Source organism: Xiphophorus couchianus, chromosome 3, assembly GCF_001444195.1.
Source record: "Xiphophorus couchianus chromosome 3, X_couchianus-1.0, whole genome shotgun sequence".
Classification (NCBI taxonomy): Eukaryota; Metazoa; Chordata; class Actinopteri; order Cyprinodontiformes; family Poeciliidae; genus Xiphophorus; species Xiphophorus couchianus.
The window spans coordinates 10,811,355-10,835,395 of record NC_040230.1 but is presented as its reverse complement, the minus strand read 5'-3'; the positions used below and the strand labels follow the sequence as shown (position 1 = coordinate 10,835,395).

General features: G+C 36.5%; 2 protein-coding genes across 8 annotated transcripts; one reads left to right on the top strand and one right to left on the bottom strand.

Moving 5' to 3' along the window:
- Positions 1–303: 303 nt before the first annotated feature.
- LOC114140066 (trypsin-like) lies at positions 304–2,627 on the top strand. Of its 2 annotated transcripts, none has more exons than XM_028009890.1 (6): positions 304–380; positions 576–732; positions 1,208–1,306; positions 1,751–1,917; positions 2,001–2,137; positions 2,214–2,627. In XM_028009890.1, the coding sequence occupies exons 1-6, from the start codon at positions 341–343 to the stop codon at positions 2,364–2,366; spliced, it is 753 nt and encodes a 250-aa protein (XP_027865691.1). In that variant the 5' UTR covers positions 304–340; the 3' UTR covers positions 2,367–2,627. The 2 variants fall into 2 exon arrangements, with proteins under 2 accessions (XP_027865691.1, XP_027865690.1); XM_028009889.1 differs by lacking the exon at positions 304–380 and adding an exon at positions 391–457.
- Positions 2,628–4,071: 1,444 nt separating this feature from the next.
- cblc (Cbl proto-oncogene C, E3 ubiquitin protein ligase) lies at positions 4,072–23,247 on the bottom strand. 6 transcript variants are annotated; one of them, XM_028009883.1, is made up of 14 exons: positions 21,508–23,242; positions 21,311–21,396; positions 20,538–21,221; positions 13,446–13,592; positions 13,199–13,355; positions 12,092–12,213; positions 11,220–11,357; positions 11,032–11,119; positions 10,794–10,925; positions 7,861–8,055; positions 6,337–6,462; positions 6,220–6,248; positions 5,679–5,734; positions 4,072–4,570 (listed from the first exon to the last, which is right to left on the bottom strand). In XM_028009883.1, the coding sequence occupies exons 3-14, from the start codon at positions 20,909–20,911 to the stop codon at positions 4,440–4,442; spliced, it is 1,695 nt and encodes a 564-aa protein (XP_027865684.1). In that variant the 5' UTR covers positions 20,912–21,221; positions 21,311–21,396; positions 21,508–23,242; the 3' UTR covers positions 4,072–4,439. The 6 variants fall into 6 exon arrangements, with proteins under 6 accessions (XP_027865684.1, XP_027865683.1, XP_027865682.1 ...); XM_028009882.1 differs by having other exon boundaries at positions 20,538–20,984; positions 21,097–23,243; XM_028009881.1 differs by having other exon boundaries at positions 21,311–23,242.
- Positions 23,248–24,041: the final 794 nt, after the last annotated feature.

Here is a 24,041-nt window from a genome sequence, read left to right as displayed (position 1 = left end):
AATTTATATTTTTTATAAACATTGCAACATTCATTAGCTTACTGGGAAATCCCAAAAACAACTAATAGTAGTTAATTGTGTGAAAACCTTGAGAAGATATACAGATGACATTAGAGGGTGTGCTGTGGTGTGGCTGGGCTGGACAAATAAGAAATGTAGCGAATGATAAGACAACAGATTTAGAGGTTAAACATTCAGCAACAAATCTAAAAACTCAGAGATAACGCAGTTTCACAGAAAAAAGAAAAAAAGTGAAGGCTGAAAAAGGCTGAGCACAGCAGACTAGTGGGATATATATATGATCCACTGTGGGCCTAGATACTTCTGATCTCTTAAAACCATGAGACCGCTCTATGTTCTGCTGCTTATTGGAGCTGCTGGTAAATATGCTGTAATACACCCAGAAGGATGCACACAAATATCATGAACACTTTGTTTTGTTTATCCATGAAAGCGCGTGAGCATATTGTTATACGCACTGTAAAACTTAAAAGTAAAAAGCAGGCTGCTGGTACTGCAACATATTTTATTTGACATATTTATTTTCTATTTTCTCCTATGTCTGTGTGTAACAGCGGCAGTTCCCCACTATGATGGAAGGATCATCGGTGGGCAGGAGTGTGAGCCGCACTCTCGTCCTTACATGGCGTCCCTTAACTATGGGTACCACTTCTGTGGAGGAGTGCTCATCAGTACTCAGTGGGTGCTCTCTGTCGCACACTGCTGGTACAAGTATGTATGCAAAGATGCAGAATTAATTGCGCTATGATAAATGGTTTGTTCTGTCTGGTGTTAATTTTGCATATTTGTATCCTTGTTCAAATGGCAATAAATGTAGAGGGCACGTTTAAACCCTTAATAAGAGGAAGATGAGAGAAACCAATGGAGAGCCACAGGCTGATAGCCTCCATGCCTCAAAAAGACTATTAAGTGCACATACTATCCAAGACATGGACAAATATTTCAGGAGGCCAACATATCTGTATTACAATATTTTTTACTGGCAAAAAAAGAAAGAAAAATCACATTAATCACATTTTTTGATAACTCCATTATGAGTTTGTATTATCTTTAAGCTTTAATATCCAACAGTAAAATAAATACATGGTTAAAATACATGAACCTGTTGATATCATCATGTACAGCATTGAATCTGTGATTGTGAAAGTATTTTCCTGCATCAAGCTGTGCATGTTTCTTCTGTCAGTCCATATTCGATGCAGATCTTCCTGGGAGAACATGATGTACGTGTATTTGAGGGAACAGAGCAACTCATGAAGACTGACACCATCATCTGGCACCCAAAGTGAATACATCACAGCACTTCACATTCCCTGTCTCTTCCCTTCAAGCACAAGCTATGCTTCACAGTTATTTCCCTCTTGTCTCTGTGTGCATATCAAAAGAAAGGATTCAAAATCCAAACCACTGGGGATCATCAACTATACCAAACAGGAATTTTGAATAAGAAAGCTGGAGATAACTTTGAGCTAAAGGCTGATTTACCTCATCCTGAACAAAAGTTTCATGATACAACCTTTGAGGCTAATGAGCTCACAAAGTCAGCTTTAAAAAAACAGAATATCAAAAAAGGCTACAGCAGCACAATGTAACAATAAAAAGGCTTTTTTTCTTTCTTTCTTCCATACCAGTGCATAGTGCGAAATACAGCAGCAAGCTTCAGTATCTTTAATTCATGCATGCAATCAGTGCAGAGAAGCATTTGAGTTTTAGTTTTCTCCATGTGTAGCTATGACTACCAGACTCTGGACTATGACATCATGCTGATCAAGCTCTTCCATCCAGTGGAGGTGATTGAGGCAGTTGCACCCATCTCACTACCCACCGGCTGTCCAATGGGAGGCCTCCCCTGCTCCGTGTCTGGATGGGGGAACACTGCTAAAGATGGTGAAGAAGGTGATTCAAATTGGACATCAACGATGTAACTGCGTGAATAATTTGGGGTTTCTGTGAGAGTCTCCACCGTGTTTCTGTTACAGTAAACATGCCCACCCGTCTGCAGTGTTTGGATGTACCCATAGTGGATGATGAGGACTGTGAAAACGCCTATCCAGGCATGATCACGCGCAGGATGGTGTGTGCTGGTTACATGGATGGAGGCAGAGACGCATGCAATGTGAGTCTCCCAGAACTGAACCAACAGATGTGGATCTGTTTGGGAGCTTCACATTTTTATTCTGTGTGTGTTTCAGGGTGACTCTGGCAGCCCTCTGGTGTGTGTTGGAGAAGTGCACGGCCTGGTGTCATGGGGTCAAGGCTGCGCTCAGCCCAACTACCCTGGAGTTTATGTTAAAGTATGCGAGTTCCTCTACTGGATTGAAGACACTCTTGCAGCCAATCCTTAAAAATATATATAAATTCTTCTCTCCTCCAAACCGAGTTCATTGACCTTATTTTCACAATTTATGGGTTATTCTACTTTCTCTAACTTTTCCTTGTTCTTCTCTTTCAGGTCTCTGAACTCACTTGAGTTTTTTCTATATGATTTCACACACTTTCTCACATATTTTAAAGACAATACATATTAGGGTTTAAAACACTTTTTCCAACAGGAAGTAAATACTAATAAGTCTGAAACAGCTCGAGTGAAACTCAAGCACACGGGGAAAAAAAAAGAAAAATTACAAGTTTTTTCTTTCATGTTTGAATGTGGCTGGGGCAGCAATTTTCATCGTTTACCCAATGTTTGCTCTTGGCAAGCAATTAGCCTCTTCCAGTGTCTTCATAATTTAATTCATTCATAATTCGAGTCTGTTTTTTTATATCTAGGAGGCTGAGTAGATGATTTGATTACAAAGGAGATGGTGTGCGAGACTACGTTTAGAAGTTGGGATGAATTCAAAGTGGTGATAATGTCAATGTGATTATTGAACAGCAGGTTGCCACAGATTGATTATCTCCCACTCTTTTTCAGCAGCAGTTCTCATCGGAAGTTTACATTCACACCATCACTTACATGAAGGTCAAAATAGTTTGTGCCTTTTAATGATTTATTTGGATCATTCTGTTTTCACTGTGAACTGATAGTTCAGCTTCCACTTGTAATGATTTTTTTAAAACCAAGAATTGTGTACATAAATTGGAAATTGTTTTGGATGTTCTATAATTACTAGGCTTACATACACATATAGCCCTGGTGGTATTTGGATTATTGACCCTCAGCAAGTTGTAGAGAAAGTAAACCCTTCTTGTAGCAATCAACATGCCATAGGCATAGTTTTAGCTGAATGTTATTACCACCCATTTTATGAAAAAAAGGGCTACAGCTCATTCAGATCAGTTGGATTACTGGCAAATACCCTGCTTTAACTACAAACCATAAATGAGCAATAGTGTTGAGTTTTTGGCCAGTCCAGAAGTTTAAGATTAGACAAGTTTAGTAATTTAAAAATCAGTTTTGATGTATGCTAGTAATCATCACTCCATGGTGTCCAAGTTTAACCAACTGGATGAAATATAGGCAGCTGGAGGTAGCCTTCATCATTTCACCTTCTTTGTGCAAAGCACTAGCTACAGCAGTCTCAGTACCAACCTTCAACATAATACTGCCATCACCATGGTTGACAGGGGGTGAATATTCTTACATTTAATGGCCTCATTTTTACTCCTCTAAGTATTCTAGGTCACACTGTGAAATTGGTTTGTTTTTGTCTTGTCCTTGTTGGCAGCTTCAAATCTTTATGGACACCCTCTCATTCCATGGTATTGTTAAGCTCCTTTCTCATCATCTTCAAATTCATGATAGCCTTGGGTTTTTTAATTATTTCATCAATCTGAATGTGTGTTTGGGTCAGATGTGTAAAATTTGAACTTTACAACAGTTGTCACAAGAATACCGATTTTGGAATGGTTTTAACATTAAGCTTCTGTGGAGGCGGAAAAATTCATTTAAATTTAAGGACAGTGATTAGTTACTCAATTCTACCCACTAAATCAACCAAATAAAATTAGCGGTTTTATATTTTAAATAAAGCTACCTTGCAGATAGCTAAAAAAAACGACAGCTTCTTTGCAACTTGCTAACGGACACAAAAATAGAGGGGGTGTATGTGAATATTTCAGCCTTTTTATATCTGCTTGACATTGAGTGAACAAGAGGCAATCCAAAAATAAATCAAAACTTGTTTCAAAAAAACGGCTACAGTTGTATGCTGTGTTATCAGTCTACCTGAAAATAAATAATTTAAGCAAATAAGGAAAAACCCACAATGAAAATAGTATTCCTGTTGATGAAGAGTTTATGTAAACTTCTGATCAGAACTGTTTGCAGCAGGCATGGCCTTTCAGACATGAGATATCCTCACCTCTTTTTTTTTTACATTCACTTAAGTCTTATTATGAAAAAGTTATCTCAGGTCCCTCTTACTTCTTTGTTAAACATTTCCTAGACTTCAGATGTTGCCGTTCTGTTTGTTCAATCAGGAGGACATAGTTCTTGTTATTTCTCCGAAGCCAGTTTTGTCTTTTCTGAGTCTTGCTGCGCCTCTCTCCGTCTCTTTACGTCTTCTCTCTTGGACTGGACTGGAAGGTCTGGCCCATGCTGCTGCGCCTACAAACGATAAAAAAAAAAAAAAAAAAATAGGTCACTTTAGTGTGCCACTCTCATAAGTAGCACAGCTGTGGTACAGTAGTCTAAATTAGCCTTATTTTTTTCCATTTCACTATGTTCAAAAGTTTTTGTTTTTATTTATGTGCATTTTTGTTTCCTCTTCAAGTTTTGGCTTTGAACCAATCAATTCTGACATGTCACTGCTGATTTATTTCAGTTGGAACAACAGTATCTAGTTCTTCTCATCTGTTTAATAAAATCAATTTCTTTGCATTTTAGGTGGAAGAACATTTAATTGGAAAATAGCCACTTATATTATATAAGAAAGACCCAATGTGAAATACAATGTGCAGTAATTTCAGCAGAAATGGTCTGCTATACTTCCTGCATTAACACCAAACCCTCCAACTGAAACAGGAAGTGGGTAAGCCAGTGTTTTACAGAAGATGGCACAAACTTAATTTAGACATTGCAGATTTGATTTTAAGACAAAATTAGATATGGACTGTATGAATCATTAATTATATTTAATGGATATTTGCATTAATCCATTTGTTGTTCAAAATAACTAGTGACCAAAAGACATGTAGTAAAAATTGGTTTCAAAAAAGACACGTTAGGCAAATCATTTTAAGTCATTTGAGCAGAGCAGCCTATGGTTTTCTGCTTCTTCTTGAATTGTTTCCTCTTTCCACTAAACCTTTTGAAATGAATGAATACTGCCTTTACCTTGAATAAATGTCACCTATTTGACACATGTTAGTTCTCACAATAAACAACCTCACTAACTCACTAGCGTCAATGATGAGTTCATCATTGACGCTGACTTTCATTTAATGATCCAGGTACATGCAATCAGCAGCAATCATGACTGTTAGTACTGTGTGCTTTCTTGTATCTACCATTGTCAATTATTTACTGAATAGAGTATATGTTTTCTATCAAAACAGTGATGCATCTGGTTTTAGATGTTGGAATGTGAACTTTTGAACTGTGTTTGACTGTGCTGTGTTTGAAAATTCAATTCCATTTTTTTGGTTTAAAATAGTACGTTGTACATAATCTTGCACTGTGGATTCATGTTTGATGGATCAAGGTTATAACTTACAGTCTGTAGCCTTTTGAGAGGAAGAAGAAGAATCTTCTTCGCCAAAGAATCCGGAACTGTTTCATAAGGAATTTAAATAAAAAATTAATCCAGAAGAAAATATTTGCAAATAATAAATACAAACAATTTAAATGAAACTCAATATCAATAATATTACAGAGCTTATTAATTAGAAAGAAAACTGCTGTTTTTCTAACAAATTTCCAAGATAATTTAAGTCATTTGTGTAAAAAAGGGTGTACTTATTCTTATTCATGAATAATGTTTGAGATTATTCTTTGCATTTTATCTTTTTTCTTGCATTTCTAAAAGTGAAAACAGTTTCATCCATATCATGACAGCATTGAAGGTGCATTGTTTTGCTGAATGTAAACTTATTAGCAGTATGAACAATGATAACTCAGTCTAGAGATGGAATGCAAGAAGATGTGCAACAAGACCAGAAAACAGAGATTTTATTTTCTTTTTACCAACTTACTGTAAATAAAACCACAAGAGTAAATTACAAGAATTACATGTTTACATCTCTGCAGTGCCCTACCTGTTCGCCTCTGGTCTCTCAGATGCCGCCTGCAGAGAAAAGAAAAATTGGGTCACAAAGATTATATCTGTTTATCTCATCAATAATCTATAACAGTGAGTAAATGAGCAAACTTACATCATAAGATTGAGAATGTCTGCTAAACGGCTTAGGAGACGGGCAGTCTGGGTTAGTGGTGTTTTTCGGGGGTAAAGGTGGAGCTCTGAGGTGAGAACTGTTGATCTGGGAGTCCAAACTTGAGAACTGTTAAAAAGTTATGTTATTAGTCAGTGGAGAACCTTTCTCCCTCTTAAGAAGTGCTGATTCATGTTTTAAATGAAGTCTCTCTGATGTTGATAAGTATCTACTCATACATAAAACTGGTTACCAGATCAGAACAAATGATCAGAAACAAGGCGGTAGGAGTACAGACACTTTCTAAAAATGTGCAGTACTCAGATTTTATGTGAGTCAAAAAAAAGGTCATGTCTAAATTAGTTTAAAAAAGAAATGGGACAAATTTAATTTAAGTTTTTTTTTTTGATTATTGATGTATTTGGGTTTTAAACTGAACTGGAAATGTGTCCCACATAAAGACACTGCAAAATTATATACAATCACCATTTTCTTGACAAAATACTTATAGAATATACATTTTTTTATTAGGATTTGATTATTTGTCACATGCTGCCATTTCATAGAGTCTGCTACTTAACCAGTCCTAAGCATAATGTTACAATGTTAAATACCCCAAAAACCTTCTAAGGTCATAACAAATGATATACATATATCCTGTACTGTGAATTTTTTTTTTTTTTTTTGGCATTTGCAGATTTCTTTGTTTTTGTTTTTTGTCATATAAATCAAGCACATTTTTATTTGGCAAAATAGCTAAGTAAATATATTATTTTCATTTATCAAGAGAAAAAAATGATTAAACCCATGCGTGAAAATATAATCATGGATTCACTTTAATTGACAGCATTATTTTCTCAGTTTTCATTCATTTTCACAAGCCACACCCAGTAAGAGACAGACTGGAAAGAACACAAATGCTTACATTTACCAAAGACCATCCGGAAGATTACTTCTGAGCAAATTCTGTGGATTGACGGGATAAAAGTGGGACTTTGTGCAAGGTGTTCCTCCTGATACATTTGACATAAAACTAAGACAGCATTTCAAAATTAGAACATTATTGTGACAGCAGAACATGGTGGGGGTAGAGTGATACTCTGGGGTTTCTTTTCTGCTTCAGAGCCTGTCTGACTTTCTGTATTTGACTAAACTTTTTATTATGCTGGATGTGTCCTTTGGCTCAGGACAGTTAAAGAGGCTCAGCTAAGAATTGTACTTCTTAATGTCGGGTGGCTTTTTTTTGTTATTAAATTAAATCAGAATTTGAAACTACATTTTGTATTTTCTATGATTATCTTGGTATGACAATAAATGATCTGAAACATTTAAGAATGACAAAAAACAAACAGAAAAAAAATCTGTAAAGGTGCAAACACTTTTTCGCAGTATTGATAATTGTAATAGTAATAACATTTATTTAACTTAAAGCAATATAAACAATTTATTGTTCATATTTATTTATCTTGAACAAACTTGATAGCTAAAATTAGACAAAATGAAAAACCGATTTTATTATTCACACACCTTCCGGAGGGCAGCCATTTCCTTTACCACCACCTCAATGTCCTCATGATCCTCCTCGCCATCATCATCATCATAATCATCATCATCTTCATCATCCCCCCACCTATGGCCTGTCATGTAGGGCTCGATGAGGATGGACTCGGTCCCTCTGATGTCGCAGCGGCAGTATGGGCAGGTATGGCCGGCTGACTTCTGCTAAATTATGATCACGAACCCAACACAGGTAAAGATACAGAAAGACAATTCACACGCAGCAATCCACTGTCACGTACAGTCAGTACAAGCTCAGATCTTTTTGAACTATGTGTAGTGGAAAGAGTTGAACTTAGCTTCAAAGAAAGCGTTTTAAAAAGTGCTGGAAAATACCAACAGTTTCAACAGAAACTTTCAATTGAGGTTTTCCATTTTGTAGCCCAAATGGGGAGATGAATGCCTAGTGTTTTGACTGCAAGATCCAGCGATAGCTTTTAAATCATGTCTGGTAAGAGATTGTGCTCTGAACGCCTTGGCAACTGGATCCTGCTGTCAATCAGCAATGAAAATCTGCGATCTAAGAAAATATAGTAATTCTTCCATTGTTGTCTCACAAAGATGAGTCTTCTCCTATTTTCTTTTTATGTTTTTTCTCTTCTTCCAATTAATCTCTTGTGTGCTTTCACACACACACACCCACGCACACACATGCATTGACTTTTACTCAAAGTCAATGTGTCTGAAGAGGATGTAAAGCGGATCTCACACAGGAAATTCTGAGCCAAATGTCAGGACACAGTGCCTTCATTTCTGAAAGAATTATGCCTCTACACATAAGATAGAGGGGCTCACTCGCTGATCGAAATGCTTACAAACCAAGATACCAGGATTTTACAATAGCAACTATAATTTTGTTATGTAGTTATGTGCTTTAAAACATAAGGTAAGGCTGTGTCACTGCAGGAGCTAATAGAGTTGTTGTTAAACTGGATCAGAAAAAAGGTACATTCCTTTCTGTTTTGATCAGCTGTTTTACTACCAGATATCCATGTTAGTTCAATATGTGGCAAAGGTACTTTGTTAAAACTTCCAAATGCCCCAATAGGTTACCTGAGTAAAATAAAAAGGAACATAAAAAAATGCTCATATGTAATTTTACAGTCCTTGTTGATCACATCAAAATCTTAAATGAATCTCATATTTCACAGTCTTCTGAGTACTTCAGTTTAGATTGCTGTGCAATCAAAGCTTAAACTGAATTTCTCAGTTAAGAGGAAAGGATGATTTGTCTATCTGCAAAAAATAAGTTATCCTGTTATTCAACCCCTGCACTAGAATCAATTTTGTGCACCAGATTGGGGTTTTCTAAGTCATATACTGTGTATGACCAGAAGGGGTAATGATGCAAAAGTAAGAATTCGTAGTCTGAGATCAGAGTGACTCATTCATAACAAACATGCAGGATATTATCTCCTAGCTAATAATCACTCAAATGTAAATTCACATATTTTAAAATTAATGTACAAAAATGTTTTGGTACTTTTAAATTATTATTATTTTTTGCATTAAACATATTAGGTTTAAAATAATTTACATATAAGTCCATCTATATTTTGCACTCGAGGCAGAAATGTGTAAAGCAAATTTAGATTTTTTTAAGAAGTCTTATTATTGTTTTAATCCAAAATTAAAATTAAGGAGCCCATTAAAATAATTGACAATTTTTAACAGACCTTTGCTGACAAATGCTCATAAAACCCTTTTGATACCTTTAGTATCCTCCTATAACACCTCATAAAGTTAGAACAGAGTCTTCTGTTCTCTCTTAATGCTCTATTCATTCAGCTCACCCCTGAGGTTTTCTATAAGATTTATTTACTATGACTGATTTAGTCATTGAAGAGGATCAACTTTGTGTCTCGTGAAACAAACAAGGCACTTTTTATACTCTTTCTTCGTTTTACCTGAGACCCACCCAATGTGTTTGTTGTCGACAACCCCAATCTTAGTCTCATCTGACGACAGCACACAGTCAACATACCGCCTGAACAACTAGTCAGCATGATGGTTCCAGTAATTGTGAAGGACGATGTGCAATTTATTGTACTTTCTGGAAAGCAAATTTTGGTAATATTTTATATTGCCATCTAGGTTATAAAAATAACCATGAAACAAAGAATGGAATGTCTTAGAAAAATTTATATGTGACCTGTCAAAGAAGGCAATTACTCAAACAAGTATGAGTCTTGTGCTTTCTGAGCCATGTGTTATCTAAGAAGATCAAAGATGTGTTTGTTAAGAGGAAAGATACACCATTTCTCTTTTCTGAAATGGTGTCCATTTCAGAAAAGAGAATTCCATTCAGGTCCTTGTTTAACTTTTAGATAGAATACACAGTGATAATTTTACAGCTGTTCCTTATAAGATCAATTACATGGTTCATATTAGTAAAGTTTGAGAATAAATGATCTTATAAGTAAAACAAAGGAGGGTTTAGGAATGACATTGATCAGAAGAGTGAATGTATTTAATGCAACATCATGAATAAATGTTCTGAGAAGTTGCATATGTTAGTCATACTTTCTTCTGCAGATTAAAGTTTTAGATTATCTATGATTAGAATTACATGACACTATTTATGAAAAAAGTAGTCACTGCCTGTTAATTCAACATTTAAATAAAGTGTTTGCATAGAGAACACAAATGATATTTTGACCTTAACCCCAAACCACATTCAAATAACCAGCACTGTTATAGTGGCATGATAATAAAACCAAATACAAAACCATAGATTACAAAAATAAACCTGTTCAGATAATCTGGTCTGCTTCCCTTCACTGAGCATGGAGAAGAGTACTGTAGAAGTCTGAGGGGATGTTTATGATTCAGCTCCAGCTCAGTCTGCAAATCTGAAAACTGATCAGCACTGGGATCTTTTTGTAAATGCATGGGATTCGTACCTGCCACCCCGTGAGACATGGCTGGCACAGCAGATGTCCACAGGGCTGAATCCGAATGTCCTTATCCCTCTCTGCACAGATCTTACACAGCTGGAAAGTGCTTCCAATCTCACAGTACATCTCGTACTGCTCCTATAGATGGTTGATTGGTTAAAGCAGAGCAGATTATCAATAAAGTTTTATCATAAAAAAATGAAGATTCTCTTTTAAATACATGCAAACATGTGCATTAACTTACTTCTGTAACTTTGACTTTGTCTCTGCTGGTTGGTTCACACAAGCTTGTCAGGTCAGGGTTCATGTCACGGCCGTCTGGGTACAAGTAGCTGCAGTTACATGAACAGACAGTTCTTAAAAGTTGCTTAGACTGAGGGGGGAAAAATGAGACTTATGTGTGTATGCATGTGTGTGTGTGTTTGTGCTGACCAGCCCTCCTTGAAGCCCTGGATGAGTGCCTGGTATAGAGGCTTGTTCTGTGGAATGGTCTGGATGATGTCGCCTTCAGTGGTCACATGACCAATGGCCCACTGACCCATTCTGGTGCAGCTCAGACGAAAGATGAAGCTGGAAATGTTTAATGATATAAAGGAAAATATATTGTGCATCATTTTTGCCACTGTACTTATGGGTAGTAAAACATATTGATGCTTATTCCTAATCTGAGCCACAAACTTTTTATGTAGATTTTCTTATAGAAAGAAATGTGAAGAGTGAGTGCTCTTCACTATTACATCCCCGAATAAAAAACAAGTTCAAACCATTGCCTTCATAAGTCATCTAGTTTGTAGTTAGAGTACACATGTAGGTAACTTAACCTGAAATAAAAATGCTGTTGTTCTGTGAAGGCCTTGCAAGTTTGTAAGAGAATATTATTAGACAAACATTATGAAGGTCTAGAAACACAGCAGAAAGGCAACAGAAATATGTATTAAGACCTCAGGACATGTAAATTCCCAAACCTCAACCTGAATGAAATGCTGCACCAGTATACACAACAGTGTAGAGAAGGAATGCTGAAAAAACTGGGAGCTTGCAGTGATGGGAGAAGTTCAAATAGAATCATTTTTAAAAAAAATGTTGCTATAACTATTTTATTATGTTTTGGACATTTTTAATAGCTGCTTCTAAACTGACACGTCATTTATTGCTTTTGTTATTTTAACCTAATTTTCAGCCTTTTAACTACTAATTATGATATTTAAAAAAACACTTAACGTGATTACACATTTAATATTGAATAGCAACTGGCATTGCTCTTTTACTTAAGAGCATAAGCATAAGATTGCGCCTGTGCTTACCTCCCAGGTCTGTGCAGGTAGTTTTCGAGCCGACCTACAACTTGGTCATAAGTAAGAAAGGCCATGTAGCCTGGGTGTGTCACAGCAAGCTGGTTCCAGTTTCTTATAAGTGATTTCCAAGGCTAAAAGAGGAAGAACAGTAAATTGATTTTCAAAGACATCACAAAAACATTTTTTTTACAGTTTACTTTTCGTGTTTATTAAAATGTCCCTGGATCTGTTGTACTAATTTCAATAAGCCAGCTGAGTGACTGTATCGTTGTCTCGACAATCATTTGTGCAGACCCCTTGCATTTGTTGTTTACGACCAGAAATTTCGCGCATGCGCACATGCCATCTATAAAGTGAACTTCCGCTGTAGAAAGTTAACGTTAAAAAAAAAAAGAAACCTGGAGATGAAGGTATTATTAATTCAATACAGTGCGCCACAGCAAAGGGAAAATTTACACAGAAAAACAGTTGAAGAATAACTCAAAGCCATTTTTTTCTCGCTCTCTATGTCGGCTACGTTCACAGACTCATTGCCATGGCAACTGACAATAATTCAACACCAAAGACGCTCAAACATTTCCCACTGAAAGAGCAGAACATTCAGGTAGTTATGGTATCATTTTTTTTATGTTTGATGTTTAGTTTTGCTATTATTAATAAGTGATCGCTGTGGTAGGTTAGCTACCGCTGCTATTAGCTAATCTAACTCCTGCGTGGCTAATTAGCTAAACACCTGTCAGAGTTAGTGTTTGGGTCGCCTTTTTACTTTTTTTTTTTAACTGAACCGAAACACACCGAATTCTGCATCACATCTACATGCTATGGTTGTCAAAGTCAAGCACGAATAACTATTTCTTTCCCTTGCTATTTTTTTTCTGTAAACTTTTTCCTGACCTGTTATCTAGTTGTAGTTTTGACAATGTGTAGCAAAGCACAACGTCCCTTTTTTCTAATATTTCAGGTTAATATACCTGCTGGAGATTGCCCTCCAGCAGGTAGATGGTGGTGGGATCTTGCTCGCATGACATCACGAAGGGGTCGTACATATTTATTTAAATTCTTTTGGTTTTATTGATGTATCTAAGTTCTTACTTTTTCTGGAAATCGTTTACTTACCTGGAATAGCCGTGTGAAAATATCAAACTCAAACACTGAGATGTTATCATTACAGGTAAGGTCAATTGTTGATTTCAGAGCCATGGCCTCCATCCCTTCCTCAAATGGATGTGTACTTTTCAACTGTTCTTTGAATTTTCTCCATGGCACGATACACCTATCAGAGCACAACATTCAGATATATTTACATGAAACAAATGCAATATTAAGCTTGTACTACAGATATAGCAAAAAGTACTAAACTTACATGGTTCCAAAATATTTCCTCCAGAATTGATCTGCTTCCACCTTAGACACTTTGTAGGTGTCACCCTGAAAATATCCCCCTGGAAACATAGCCTTGAGCTCCCACAGCATGTGACTGAACAGCAAGGACAGTTTGGTCAAATTCCTCCTGACAATTAAAAACACAGTGAACTTTCAGAGGCAGGTACAGAACAAAATACAGAACATAATAGTAAAAATAAGATATATTTGCATTATTAGAAAATATATAGTTCCAGTTCATTTTTTCCCCACAGTTTTCCTAGGAGATCATTAGTGAACTAAAAGACCAAGATCAAAAACCAACCCAAGCTTTGAACATCTCACACAGTTTTGTTCAATCCACCATCTGAAAAGAACTTCTGGAAAGCAACCAAGACACACTGTTTACCTTAGCTGACAGATAGAGCATTACTCAGAAAGACAGGGAAGAAGCCCATTGTAACTCTGGAAGGGTTGTAATACAATTTACGTTGACACATTCTCCACAGCTAAGCTGTTTTATTGATGTTTCTCAGTTTTTACTTTTCCTGGTAAAGTGAAAATTGTTCACACTTGTTCAACACACTGGAACAAGTGTGTTGAACAGCACATTTGTTCAACACTTGGCCTTTATAGTGTTGCAAGATAAAAGCAATTGTTGACAAAAATCCATAAGACCTCCTATTCACAGTTTAAAACAAGCCTAACAAGAGGCTCAAGACTATTAAGATGTTCTGGTCATATGAGACTAAAATTAAATTTTAACCTATTCGTAAAAATGTATTTGTGGTGGAAACTAACAGTACACCTCACCCTGAACAACCCATGAAACATGGTGCCAGCATCATGTTGTAGGTGTGGCATCATGTTGTATGCATGCTTCTTTTCTACAAGGATGAAGAAGCTGGTCATAGCAGATGCTTTGAAATCAAAATGGCATGTTTAGAATGGCCCACTTAAAATCCAGACCTAAATTCAACTGAAAATGTCTCAGGCGGACATAAAAATTTGAAAAGCTAATTATACAAAATTTCTCATTTAGATGTACAAAACTGGTAGAGATGTACCACAGAGGATTTGCAGCTATATTTGTAGGTCAGAGTGGTTCTATTAATTTTTGACTCCACTGAGCTAATTGCAAACACATGCACACAGACTTTAATTTATAAAAACAAAACAACAAGAAAACGCATAAAACTGTATTTTTTTTTTCGACTTTATGTTCTACACAGCTTTGTGTTGGTATATCACAAGAAATCCAAAGAATATCTGGAGAAATTTGTCATGGTAATGTGAGAAAATACAAAAAGAAAAAAAAAATGTTCAGGTGGTTTAAAATCAGATTTATGTCTATATTTGTTACATTGCAATTATTTCAAGTTTTCCCAGTCACTCATATTCAGTGCATATTAAATACGGCCTTGCTGTGACTTAACAGCTTGTTGTGCAGTAAGTCAGTGTTCGGGCAGCAGTGTTATCGAAGCATTGCTGGTATTTTCCATAGACACACACACACACGCACGCACACAGGTAAACACACAAGTAGTCCAGCTTGCAAACAGGATGCTGGCTTCTGCAAGCTTGTCTGTAAATACCACAAAATGTTCCACTGGCCAGTGTGTCACTTCAGACCACTTTTAAGAGGTCTCATCTTACTTTTTTTTTTTAATGAGTTCTTTTGCTTTTGCTAATGTGTTTTTCCACTTTTTCTCATGCATGTAACTTTTGTGCACTGCATGATGTTGCACCTTAAAAAGTACACCGAACATCACTTTTTTAACACCTGCAGTCTATTTTAACACCTGCAGCAGATACTCTTTAGCAACACCTCTGTGACGTAAAAGAGTTTTTAGGAAACCTAATAAAATAATATAATGCAAAGTTAGGCTATTTTTCCATATGTTACAAAAATGGACTGATTAAAATCAATCTCAATAAAGTTTTCTCAGATCTGTCCAAGATTCAGAAATTTTTAACATATTTGACAAGTGGTTGTGAACTTTTGTCTGAATGAGAAAAGGACAACCTCTGCTGAGTGTTAGAGAAAGAGGGAGTAGTAGAGGTGGAGGTGGGAGGAAATGCATAAGCCACATCTCTCGCTATGGCTGAGCCCATGTGTTTAAAAATACATTTCAAAGGACATCGACCCTGTGGTAAAATGTACAGTAACAACAAACATGATCTTCTTGCGGACTACAGAGTAGGCCACCTCAGCCTGGTCACAGTTTTGAGGCTATTCTCTTAAAAAAAAACACAAAAAAAACCTTGCTCTCACTTTTACAGAGAAGTAATAGAAAAATGCATAGCAAGGAGTGCATTTAATATTGCAGTGCTTTTCACCCAGTTTAAGGGCCTTCATTATCTCCACCAGGTCTGATGTAAATTTTTCTAAGATGTCTCATGTCCTGCATCATACATCTGGTCACGTAGTTTACATATGTCCAACTTTTTCCTACTTTTATAACTCATTCTTTAAAAACTATATGAAATTAGACACATAGTACAACAGCTAACGGGTAACAGTAGCTGTGTAGCGATCTGGAAATTGTGGATTTGATTCCAGATTTGTCCTGCCACATGTCAAATTGCCCCTGGGGGAAAACAATTAGCCCCAAGTTGCTCCCTGACTGCATATTGGTGTATGAATGTTTGCCGGAGACAGGATGAATGTGGCTGTAGAGTAAAACAGTCATTTTACCAGATCCCTTGTTAGCTATGTTTATTCTAATTAGTGAATTTGGTGCACTTAAGGAATGTGGTATTATTGGGGTGAAGTTTATTATTTTTATCGCACACCGGTCATGCTTACAATACTGGAGATAAACCTAACCTCATCTAATGCCATGATACTTGGAAATATCATAAAAGACTAAAAACGGAAAAAGTTCTGATATGCACAGCAGAACGCCACTGCATTTTCAAAAGTATGCATCTGTTCATCTTTATTTAGTTTTTTCTCTATTTACTAATTTAAATATATGCACACTCGGGCTCCTGCGGTGGCGCCGGGGTAGAACGCACCTGTAGGGGTATAAAGCGCTCTAGGGGTATAAAGTTTGAAAAGCAGCAGGTCTTCATGCCTGCCTTGCTTCTGAAAAGCATCTCTTCTCTTTGTCCTAAACTAAAGCAGGGTGGGTGATACATTTAAAAGCCACAGTAAAAATTTGAGTTACTCAAAGGACAGCAGATCTGGATGAGGCTTTGCCTCCTCAGTGCCTCCTCCTGAGTCTTTACTGCAGGAAAAGACTCAGGCATCGGCCTTTAATCCTCGTTACGGCCGATGTGGGTCTGAGTCCCAGCCAGATGACCTTTGCCGCCTTCCATCCTCCACTCTCACAACCCACTTTCCAGTCTGACCACTCTCAATTAAAGGCCAGTGTAGCCAATAAAGTCTTTAAAAATATATTCACACTCCACCCGAAGAGGTTTATGCCATTATTTTGTGTCTGACCATAATTGCACATATGAAGCACAATATAATTATTTTTCTTTTCTTTTGTATCCCTCTAGTTTAAGTGACAAATTGTGTCTGTACATCCAGTGCTGTTGCCTCAGAACTCGTTTAAAGTGAAATAAGCACAGAGTGGTTTACATACCGTTATCATTCAAATATTAATATACATCCTTTTGGAAATTACTTTGTTTTTGTTGTTTGCCTCTGTTAAAGATATCCTTTTAATTTACAACATAATATTTAGCAAGAAAGATAGTGTTGTTTTTTTTCCCCCTTTGGCATTTCAGTCTGCGGACTCAGCTGATTTTTCATAGTTTCCGTCACCTTAAAAATTGCTGACCTGTTTCTTAAAATTTAAATAGGTTTTAAGTCTAAAATCGGCATGGCTATAAGGCTGTGGAGAGATGCAAATCCATTTAGAGAAGTGCTTCTTACGTACAAATTACGTTTTGCATTTTATTTACATGATCTGGAATAACGCAAACGTCCTTTGAATTTAATCTTTTTAGTATGTCACATGTGGTTGTTACTATTTAAAACCTTTTTTTTTCTTTTACAAATATGTAATAGATTTTCAGGAAGAAGGAAAATATATGTCCCTAAATATTTTTTACCAAAAAACAAAAAAAGCTGTAATGTGTTACTCTGTGATATTTCTCCTTTATTTTTCTTTTTTGGTTGATGACTAAATAAAGATATTTAATACATGTTGGTCCAACTTCCTCTAGCGAAACCATACATGTGACCCATAAAAATTAATTTTGTAAGAGACACTGTATATTTGCATCTCTTTTAAAATTTCTGTCAGAGGAGACGAAGGCACCATTGTCTTGCAAACAATTATACAGAAAAACGCTGCACCTTCCGCAGTGTGTTTCTGCCTCCTTCACCGTCAGCCAGATCTCAGTTCTGCTTCAGGCCTCGTTTGACATCCGACTGCGTTATTCTAAAACTAAACATTCAATTTTGCATAAACAGACAGAGAATTTGCTCACAAGGCCGCAACAAAGAGCATGTTGGAGCGAGACATTTTTAAAACAGAGAAGATGATATTCATGCACTTTGACATGTGAGCCACAACGCATGTCTGATGTAACAGTATGGGAACTTGCTACTTGACTGCCCATGCAGATCTGCTTTGGTAAGAGGCCCATCTGTTGCGCAAAGAGATTCAAAAGATAGCTTATCTAACTTTCAGATTTTGCTGAAAGATATTCTCTAGTTGTATACATCTGCATTGTTATACAGATTCATCTCAATAGATCAGAATATCAGTAAAAACATCAATTTCTTTTAAAAATATTTAAAAAGTGAAACAAATTGAGTTACATAGATTCTTTACAAAGAGCTTGACATGTTTCTAGCATTTTTATTTTGGTGACTATGACCTTCAGCAAATAAAACCACAACTTTATCAGTTTCTCAGAATGTTTGAATTGCATTTAAGATAAAAAAAAAAATCATAAAGAGATGGTTATGATGTAGTCTACAAAATCTGGAGGAAGATCTTCAAATTTAACAGTTTTCCATCATGCTCCTTAAGGAGGGCTGGCCACGAAAGATCATTGATAAAGAAGCTGACTGTTTGTAGAGTGCTATATCCAAGTATATTAAGTGAAAGTTAAGTGGAAAAAGTATGATAGAAGGTGAACATGCAAACAGTCGTATCCAAAGCCATGTGTGTGACCAGAGCCCATTGGTAAATTTGAGTTAAATTCACAAGGCATGGCCTAAGGCTGGAGTCAGCACATTAGGAGCTTCATCCAGAAGGATCCAGGACTTGGTTTTCATCTTACGCATTTTTTATGTTACTCCATTCCTGAACCCGAGGTGTCAGGAAAAGTGTCTTACATGGGCTTAGGAGAAAAGAGACTGAAATACTGCTTAGCGGTTGAAAGCGCTCTTGTCATATAAAAATGAAAATAACATTTGATGTCCAGAATAAAGTTTCCACAATCAATGAGGATTTAGGAATGATTTTGTCATTGTGATGCAGTAATCCATGTGACAAAAGTAAAAATACTCTACTGTGTATACTTTTCAGTATGCCGGCAATTCGGTATTAAAAATCCTGTTTTTAAAATTTGCTTCACATTATTTTAAGATTTTCAAAACAACCTAATTCTAGATTTTAAAAAAAACATAATTATAAATAATGAAAAGAAATAAACATTTCAGTTATATTAATACGTCTTCATTTTTTCAGACTTTCACTTTTGCTTAAATTAATCAATTTAAACGAAGTAACTTGTGATAATAATCTAATTTTCTGCAATATATCTGCATATTTAATCTCTGAATGTATTGAGAATATGGTAGAACCTGCATAACTCCAGAGCCAGATCATCGGAGTAGCAGGATTCTGTTTTTGTTCTGTACTGTTGTCGAGCTCCCCAAGCTTGATTGGTATTACGTTTGATACTTCATCTGTATCGCTCATTACTGATATGAGCAAAATGTACTGTTTGATTTTCAGATAAGTTTATTTTCCAAACGGACATCTACAAATACTAGAGAATAATTAGGTTCCTAATTGTTGCCTCAGTGATAAGAGGGAGACTGTTGCTAGAAAAAACACAATTTAAAAACGCACTTCCACTAACTAGCATTTGTAATCAATAGAACTGCTTTACTGATATGCAACTCAAAAGAAAAAAACTGGACAAGTTAGATTTGGGTATTGTCAGAAAACATTTGAATGAAACATAACACAGAGGTAAATATATCCTTCTTCCTCCAAAGCTTGTTCAGTCTGCTTGGGGATAAACAGACAATTTGTTTGTTCACAAGCTATTTCTCGCACTTTCTTTCTCAAGCGGTTCAAATTCAAAGGACATTCTTGTTGCTGTTGTTTTTTCAGGTTTCCTCTTAGCATTAGAAAGATGCAGGTTGTGTCCCTTTTCCACAATCATCATTAGTATTCCTAGCAGGAGAAGGCAGCCCAGCCTCCAAGAAAGCTCCACTTAGCTGTTTGAATGTAACCACTTAAAGAGAACTGCTTACAGTTATCGTCACTTTATGACGATAGTAAGTTCTATATTAAGACTCCGGGAGTTTATCATGGGTTTTATTGGTGTTATTAAACTTCCTTAGGACCAATTAAAAATGTTATCTTGAAAGTTAAGTATAAATTTAAATGTCTTTTTTATGAATAGGCGTAAACTTGCAATGCGTAATAAAATCATCCGCCCAATTTAGCAGAGTTTTAAATCATAAATAGAAGGACAGAAAATTAAATTAGTTTTAAATAGTCTGGTTGGGATTAAAAATAAAATATTAAGTATGTAAGTGAGATGGGTTTCTATAAAATTTCTTTATAGTTATGTGTGATATTCCTGGTTTGTTTGCTTCTGAATGGAATGCGGATGAACAAAACACGTAATAAACAAATCGCAAAGGTTGACTTAGAACTGGAAGTAGCTGTCAGAGAAAAATTCTCACGTGGCCAATTTATGGGAAGAGCCACCTCATTATGGAAAGTTACCTTTACAGTCATATTTATACAGTTTTTTCCTATATTTTTCCTAAACGCTGGCAATTCTGAGTGAAATTTATTTGGAGCAAGAACTTTGAATTAATTTAAATATTTGTTAAGGGTAAGCAAAAATCTGACTTTCAAAAATATGGAAGTATTATTACCTGTAGCTGGATGTCTCATCAAATATCTTCTCTCGGCCCTCTTTGAAAAGCAGCACGGCCCGGTCCGTCTTATCCAGCAGGTTTCTGATATGGATTCTCATGTATCTCGCCTCATCCCCTCGTGGAGCCAGACCTCCTCCTGTCCTGACACCTTGATAGGGCAGCCAGACCTGCGTGAGCAAAGTCGAAGTCTCTCGAACCAGATCTGGCAGAAATGGTGGACTGTTCCTCAGGCCAAGGCGGGGGTTCGTACACAGCTCCGAAAGCCTTTCCAGTCTTTTGAGGGTCTTCTCCATCAGTCGTAGGTCTTCACCAGTCAAGGGTTTGCAGCTCATTCTGGTGCTTCTTGAGGCTCCTGGACCAGCTTCTGCCATAAAGATCCTGGTTGTGTGTTTGAAAGTGAAGTGAAGCAAAAAGCACCTCAAACGTCCGTGTTTCAGTATGTGTCTGCATAAGAGGGTGTGTAACCATATATATTAATATGTGTCATGAGATGTCAAAGTTCAGTCTTGAATGCATGAGAACTAATAAGCACAAAATGGGTGGAGCTAAAGCTTACAAAGTTCAGGTTTCTGATTGCTCACACTGACACTCGCAGTCAGTACAATAATCTTCGAGAGTCCTCAAGTTGATCTGAGCGCGCTGCATCCTATCCTCTTCAAACAGCATCCGGTGTTGTTCCACCTAACACACACAACGCACATCACACATCATGCTGTTTTGTACTGGAGTGCACATACTACTACATCCTAAAAAATATATGGAGCACTTACGGCCAGAGTAAACACTGCTGTCCTCTTCTAATTACTATGTTAGAACTTGAAAAGAAAATTTAATGTAAGGTCTATTGGACAACCTTCTGTTAAAGTAGACAAAACAAGAAAAAGCAGCATTTATGGATGCCTCTTAGCCTATTTACTCCCTTCTACTATACACACAGAGTCACTCTTTAACACCATACTTTTCTTACCAGGATTTATCTCAGCAGCATAAAAATCCTACAATCTCAGGGTCAATGGAGCAGGTATATTTACATGCAGCACCGTGGAAAAAGAGTTGCTTCTTCTCTCTCTCTCTTCAGGTCACCCTTTTTGTTCCTACTTGTCTTGCCTTTGATTGGTTTCCTGGTTTCAGTAAGACAAACAGGTCTGTTTTCTTTGCTCTGTTGCTCAGGCAAAAAAGTATGGGTAGAGAGAGAGAGAGAGAAAGAGAGAGAAGCAGAGAGAGAGAGAGAGAGATGGGAGGGATTGAGGTAGACAGGAAGGTGTGCACTCATAACTAAAGATTTACTAGAATGAAAGCAAAAGGCAGCCACTCACTGAGAGAGCAAAAACAGAACATTGTTTTCTGATAATAGGAGCTAACCAGTGTAGAAAACAATGACTATGCCAAAATACCATCATATATTCTCAGCTGTTGGTAGGAAACTCATTTTTAGTTCTTCAGTCGGCCTTTATGCAATGATATAAAATCTATTTTGAGATATTCAGACAATGACCTGTGAGAAGGTCCAACACAGATGTTATCATGAGAAAAAAAAACTACCAGTTTTTCACTGAATGGCATGTTTATTGGTGCAGACATTCACACCATACAAATGACGTTGGTCAAATGTCTACTTTTCCTCTAGCACCATCATGAGGTAGCTGTTTGCTACTCCACCTAAAATAGACCAATTAGATTTGACACAAATGAAAGCTATTATAAAGCAATTTTAATAGTATTGACACATTCCTTAACTCCCCACCCCCAGGAAATCACAAAAATCAATATTATTCAATAATTGACTGGATATCAAGGAAATATCTGTGAAACTTCCTTGGTCCTATTTTGTTCAACTCAAAGAAGATTTAAAAGTAAACCAGTCGTAATTTTTCTTATCCACAGAGTATCAGAAAAGGCAGATAAACACTGTTCTAAGCTTGCCTGGTCAGCTGACTGGACAGGGGTCTTCAATGAGATATCTATTCACCTAACTAAAAATATAGAGTGTTTAATGAAGAGAAAGCATCAATATAAAATAGGAGGAACCTGACATATTCATATAAATTTTCTATTTTTGTTATATTTTCCATTAGTCTTAAAAAGAGTGCTGTACTTGACCTTGGAATAGTATCCATGTCCTTCAAATCTTTGTCACATTATAACGACATTTTAATTTGGATTTAATGTGCTACATAATCACTAAGTAATGCATACTTCTTACAGAGAATGAAAATGATAAATGGTTTGTTTTTTACATATAAGAAACTAAAGTGTGGCGTATATTTTTTATTTAGCCACCTTTAATTCTGAGGCGTACAAGCGCCCCCTTTTCTCCTCCACATGTAACAATCATCATGACGGCCTAACAGTTCCTCTTTAGTTTCCCCAGACCACAGGACATGTCTCCATAAATTAAGATCTTTGTCCTTGTGTGCATTTGTAAACAGCACACTGGCTTTTTTCCCCCTCTTTCTTTTGCAGTAATGGCTTCCTCCTCGCTTAGTGGCTTTTCAGCACAGAACATATTTCACGGTAGATGATGACTCTTTGTTACCAGCCTCAGCCAGCATCTTCACAAGGTCTTTGGTTTCCAATTAGCTCAAACATGTCAGTAAACCTATCAGAAGTTTCCAAAGCCATGGAATCATTATCTGGACTTTCCCTCATCGCTTACAGACATAGTAATCTTTCTATGTGTGATCTTCTGATTTTGAAGACATCAATAAATAAATCTGACATATAATTTCTCTAAAATGACAAAAAGTTTGACTGATTTATCTGTCAATCATGGAAAAAAGATATATTTATCTTTTTATTGTATTGTGTATGCAAACCTTTGGTTTCAACTCTATAAGACTATTAAACTGGGCAAAAAGTGCTTTAACCAGGGAAAGAGGCAGAAGGAAATTCATGGTAACTCTGGAAAAGCTGCAGAGATTCACAGTTAATGAAGCCAACAGAATCTCTATGTATCACAGAAAACTGATGCAACAAATCATCCAGATGACACACCTTCCCCATGAGAAAAGGTGGCACCAAGCTGTGGTTTGACGTAAATGGCCTGGTAAAAATAGCCTGTTCTCTCCAAGTCCGGAGAACAACATTCAGCTTCCCCCTACAGCGATTCAACAGCTGCCCAAATTATGGAAAAATTGACAGAGCCAATAGCATGAAAGTACTGGGAGATGTACTGGGAGATGCTACGAAAGACTTAAGACTTAGTCGAAGGTTTGTGTTGGAGGATGCCAATGACCATAAACATACAACAAAAGCTATTCTGTGTCCAGACTTAAATCCAACTGATAGTTTGTGTGGCAAGACTTCATAATTGATCTTGGCAGATGCTCCCAATTCAGTCTGACTGAGATTTTGTTATTTCTCAAACCAGAAAGGCCAATTATTTCAGTCAGTATGTCTAAAGCTGTTAAAGACATTCCTCAAAAGACTTTAAGCTATAATTGCAATAAAAGGTTTACACAAAATGTTGTCTCAGGAAGGCTGGGTAGAAATTCATGCCAC